This window comes from Telmatherina bonti (genome assembly GCF_933228915.1).
Source record: "Telmatherina bonti genome assembly, chromosome: 23".
NCBI classification, from domain to species: domain Eukaryota; kingdom Metazoa; phylum Chordata; class Actinopteri; order Atheriniformes; family Telmatherinidae; genus Telmatherina; species Telmatherina bonti.
Genome location: NC_136632.1, coordinates 12,775,870 through 12,780,801, shown reverse-complemented (window position 1 = coordinate 12,780,801; position 4,932 = coordinate 12,775,870). Strand labels below are relative to the sequence as shown.

At 38.6% G+C, this 4,932-nt stretch overlaps 1 protein-coding gene across 1 annotated transcript; it reads left to right on the top strand.

Moving 5' to 3' along the window:
* On the top strand, positions 1-3,424 carry LOC306773154 (ras-related protein Rab-19-like; the record flags this gene model as incomplete). Its single annotated transcript, XM_079262894.1, has 4 exons — positions 1-195; positions 2,103-2,286; positions 3,010-3,113; positions 3,236-3,424. 4 exons carry the CDS (start codon positions 1-3, stop codon positions 3,422-3,424), a joined length of 672 nt encoding a protein of 223 aa, XP_079119020.1.
* Positions 3,425-4,932: the final 1,508 nt, after the last annotated feature.

The following is a 4,932-nucleotide window of genomic DNA, read 5'->3' as shown; positions in this document are numbered from 1 at the left end:
ATGCAGGCAACGGGACCTGAGCACGATGACTCCTTTGATTTCCTGTTTAAGATTATCCTTATTGGAGACTCTAATGTGGGGAAGACCTGTGTGGTCCAGAATTTCAAGTCAGGGATCTTCTCAGAAAGACAACAGAACACCATTGGAGTGGATTTCACTGTGCGAACTATGGACATTGAAGGGAAAAAAGTGAAGGTTAGTGTTTCACGTGTGTTCTTAACATGTATGTATAGAGTGCAAACGCTCTGAATCTTACCATGAATCATTCAGTCTGTTCATTACTTGGGACCTATCCAGGTCCAAATCACAGTAGTTTAGTTTAGAATCAACTGTTTTTATGCTGTTGGGAAGTTTTTTGGGAAATATTTGGCTATAATAACTGTGATAAAGGCACTGCAAATACACATAATAAGGGTATTGTCTTAAGCCTGGCAGGAATAATATGGTGTTCCCTGCTAAATGATTGGGGAGTCAGCTGGAAGTGATACTCAGCACTGCTGCTGGCCTTTTTGGAAACACATTTTTTAAAGAAGTTTTGGGAACAAGTATCAGACAACTTAAAGTTCCAGTTTTCCTTAAAGGTGCGACTCCTTGGCTCATTTTTCGAGACACTTTTTTCAGTGATGGACTCCTAACCGACACTACAATGTCCCTTGGTAAAGTAACAGGGTTTGTCTCAGACCAAAACAAGTCCGACAAGCTGCTCACACGAAGAACCTGTTGGTCAGGTTTCTCCCTGCAGACTCCTGTGTGGACAAAAATAGCTTTCCGAATGACCTCTGGTTGTAAAACTGATCATGATTGTAGCCATTTCTACACATCACCTGGGTAATAAGGACAACCAGACAGGGAAAGTGAGATCGCTTTGAGTTTTTTTTTCTTAGTTTTTTTTAAGTTCTTATATGCAGTAATCTCAGTAGCCTCTTTTGTCATAGCCACAGAGAAACACATGTATGTTTTTTGTTCTTAAAATAAGATGGAAGGATTGAACCGCTGTTTTTTTATAAATACTAATCATCTATTAGTATATGAAATGAGAGTAGTTTAGTTTTATAGACAACCACCCTTGAATTTTTATGATGCTTAATATAAACTCTAGGATTTTAGCTGCATTTATTCAACTTTGAGTCTTTTATGTTGTATATTATATAGTAAGTTCACCTTGAGGCTGTCACGGTTTGAGTCACACTGGAACTGAAAAGGTCTGGTGGTTCCAACAAGTCACAATAATAACAACTCATGTTTCAGTGTTTTCACTCGACCCTTACAACTGCTTCATGCCTGAGGCTACGCAATTGAGACACTTGGAATTCAGTTGTGGATACGGTTCTGCTTCTTTCACCCTATTCATCCTGCACAATGATGACATTCCTCTTGGATTCCCCGCTAGCGCTAACCTCTTGAGTCATTTTATCTTTTGGCCATAAGATAAACTCAGTTATCGGTTCTTATTCCACTAAAAGAAAAACTGCTGAAAGTGTAAAATTTTACACGCTTGTGAAACATCACAGCAACTGATGTATGGTGTTCACAGAATCAGCAAAGCAGATATTTGGACATTATTATTAATTTATTTAACATGGTCTAAAAGAAAAAGTGATAAAAGGGGGACAAATTATGTAAAAATTGTTTAAGAACTTTATATTGATAAAATGTAAAACTATGTGTAAATGATCAGCTGTTCAAGAAGACAGTTCGGTCCTGTGAGCGCTGAAAACAAAGAGGAGAGGAAGATGAATCTGAGCTGGTTGCTACGACACCAAAAAGGTCTGTTGGATCCTTGGGGATGTTTCTGAGATGAGATGCAGTATCTCCACAGGGAAACTGAGGGGTTTGTAATGAAACAGTCACATGTATATTTTATTCTAGTAGATTATCATCTTTATCATTTCACCCTTTTTTACATGTAAATTTCATCAACAGAGTTTCCAGGTTCACTGGAAACTGCACATACAATATTCCCGAGTATCAAACCTCATTGAATCTCAAATCCAACACCTTGATCTGTTTGTTCTGTCATTTACTGTTCAATCATCTGTTTATAAAATCTGTGTCTGATCAGGCTGATTTATCACGATCCCATCTCTGTCTGTGTGGTGCAGATGCAGGTGTGGGACACTGCAGGTCAGGAGAGGTTTCGCACCATCACCCAAAGCTACTACCGCAGTGCTCACGGCGCCATGATTGCCTATGACATTACAAGACAATCAACTTTTGACTCGGTGGCCCACTGGATCAAAGAGGTGGAGCTCTACGGAGCAGCCAATATAGTCCTGGTGCTCATAGGTGGGTGTGAAATAATATGTATATACATATATATATAAAGGAGAGTGTATGTGCATGGAAGTGGACAAAAACAACTTGAACGTTTGAGAATGCCTTTAGAGGTAAAAAGCACAATAATGCCATTTGCAGATGTTTCTTCTTTAAAAAGTGCAGTGCTTTGTGACTTGAGGTAAATTAAATAAAACTGGGATTTTACAAAGCACTCTGAGTAGGGTTTTAATCTGCCCATTATCCCATAAATGCTTCAGCCACTTGGCCAGCACAGCTCTTAATTCCTTTTGTGGTAATGATACTCAGCTATCACAGTAAACTTTGGCTAAAAATAAACAATTTTCACTACTTAGTTTGGCTTGCTCATGCAAACATATTTTAGAACTTTGATTTCTATTAAACAGGATCTTTCCTATGTATACTTGAACTGAAATAAACATCATTCAAATGTTATCTTGAAAATCAAACTCAAAATGGAGTTTTAACTTAAGAGAAATTCATGTAAATAAGGAAGAGAGTGACAAAGCATTCAGCCAGTTGTTGGTGGGTAAACATTTTGGACAAAATGATTCTCCATTCACTAGATCTATTTTATGCACAATTATTTTTAATGCATATCCCATTTCACTTGCTATGTTTTCCCACTTAAGTATTGATTAGTGATGATTTCAAGGAAGATTTAAGATGTTGTGTACATGTACATCCCTAAACTTCCCGACTGTCTCCATTTAGGTAACAAATGTGACCTGGAACAGGAACGGCAGGTTACCTTTGACAAAGCTTGCAACCTTGCAAATGAGAGAGGCATTCTTGCTGCATTAGAAATGTCTGCAAAGGTAACACGCTTCCGCATCAAGAAAAACAGCTAGGACATTTAGAATATGATTAAAATTGTCATTTGAAGCTGTTTTCTTTTTTCCTTCTTTTTAAAAAAAAAAAAAAAAAAAAATCAAACTAGGACAGTCAGAACGTCGAAGAAGCCTTCGTGATGATGGCGAGGGAGCTGATGTCTCGCAATGGCCTCCATGTCCAGCAGGAGGACACGGAGAGCAACAGTACACCTCGAATCCTCCTCCGAGCCAACTCTCGAGCAATCGAAAGCAATGTAGCAGCTTACACACCACCGGAGAAGAAGTCATGTTGCTGATATAAAGTAGGAGTCATGGTGGTGGAAATTAAATGTTGACTGGGGATGAGGAAGAGGGTGAAGGACACCTTTAATTAAGGATTAGGATTGCAAGAGGAAGGTGAACCAGATGGATATGAAGTGGTGTCAGTATCAGATGAAAATCTGTTGTAGGAAGTTCTTGGAAAGTACTGGGAAATCTGTTGGGTGTGTTTTTCTGAGACTGGCCTAACCTGGCAGGACTCTTAAGGACTGTGATCCCTGTTTCAGCAAAATTATGGTAACATGAACTTTTTTACTCTCAGTTGATGCCATATTATCTAAGAAAATGCTGTGGAAATGAACACATTTTTTATTCTATGTTAATTAACTTACTCATATTCTGATTATCTTTTAAAGCAAGATATGTTAGCAAATATGCACGTTTAACCCTTATTGGCTTTGACTGTGCTGGGCTTAACATGACTAATGCAGTGCAGTGAGAAAAAGCTGAAAACAGTCCCACATCTGTTTAGTGTTTTTGCTTTGGCATGTTGTGAAGATTTTTGAGAAAGCAAGGTCTTCTTACTTTTGGAAGAGACTGTTAGATGCTGTTTTTCAGACTCAGAGTATTTCACCCTCGTGGTGCCTCTATGACGAGCTTTGATCCTCTCTTGCTGTGCTGTGGGTGAAAGTGTCCTGGAACTTGCTGTACTGTGAATTATGCAATTTTTCTTTGTTTGACTCTGTTATTTCTACAACTGTTAAGATAATGTCTTTTTATTTAGTCACATTTGGCTGTTTATGAAGTCTTTTTTTTTGGAAAGACAGTTTTCTTAGTGCACTGGATGACATCCCACAAAAAAAATAGAAACAAGGGTATTAAAAATATCAGCTGCTTTATTATAATGCAACAGGATTTTTTTTTTCATAACTTCTGTCAACAGATCTAGACAATTAATATTATATTGTTTCTATTAATTGTAGTTTCTTTGAAGCTGAAATGAGGTTTGAAGTGTGGCAAATGCTGGATGAACGCATCTGCATTCCTTAAAAACACTAGATGGCGCTGTGCTGCCACACAAAACTCATAACTGCAGATCAAACCTACATTGTGTTGCACAATAAAGAAAACTTGACTGGAAACACATGCGAGGGTGATAATGCTTAAGTAAATTGACTGACAAGTTATGACGCATGAAAAAGTCCAGTCAGCGTTACAGCGGATAAACGCCAACATCACTTCCTGCAGAGTGAGCTGATGAGACCCATGTCCAGGATGGCGTCTTTCATTGTGTCTGATGCCAAGTTGGCAACCTTGAAGCCTTCTAGCTGAGGCCACACTGGCTGTTTCTTTCTGACAATGATCCAGCTAAGCTGCAGCAGCGTGTGTTGGCTTCTCAGTACGGCGGAAAGTTCCAGCTGCAGTCTGGTCCTGAAGCAGAACTGCTTCATCTGACAAGCCATTAATAAAATAATCCACCATGTTCCTCTTAATCCCTGAATATTAATTGACTGACAACAGAAAATGAAAGCTCTAAGATAAAGTA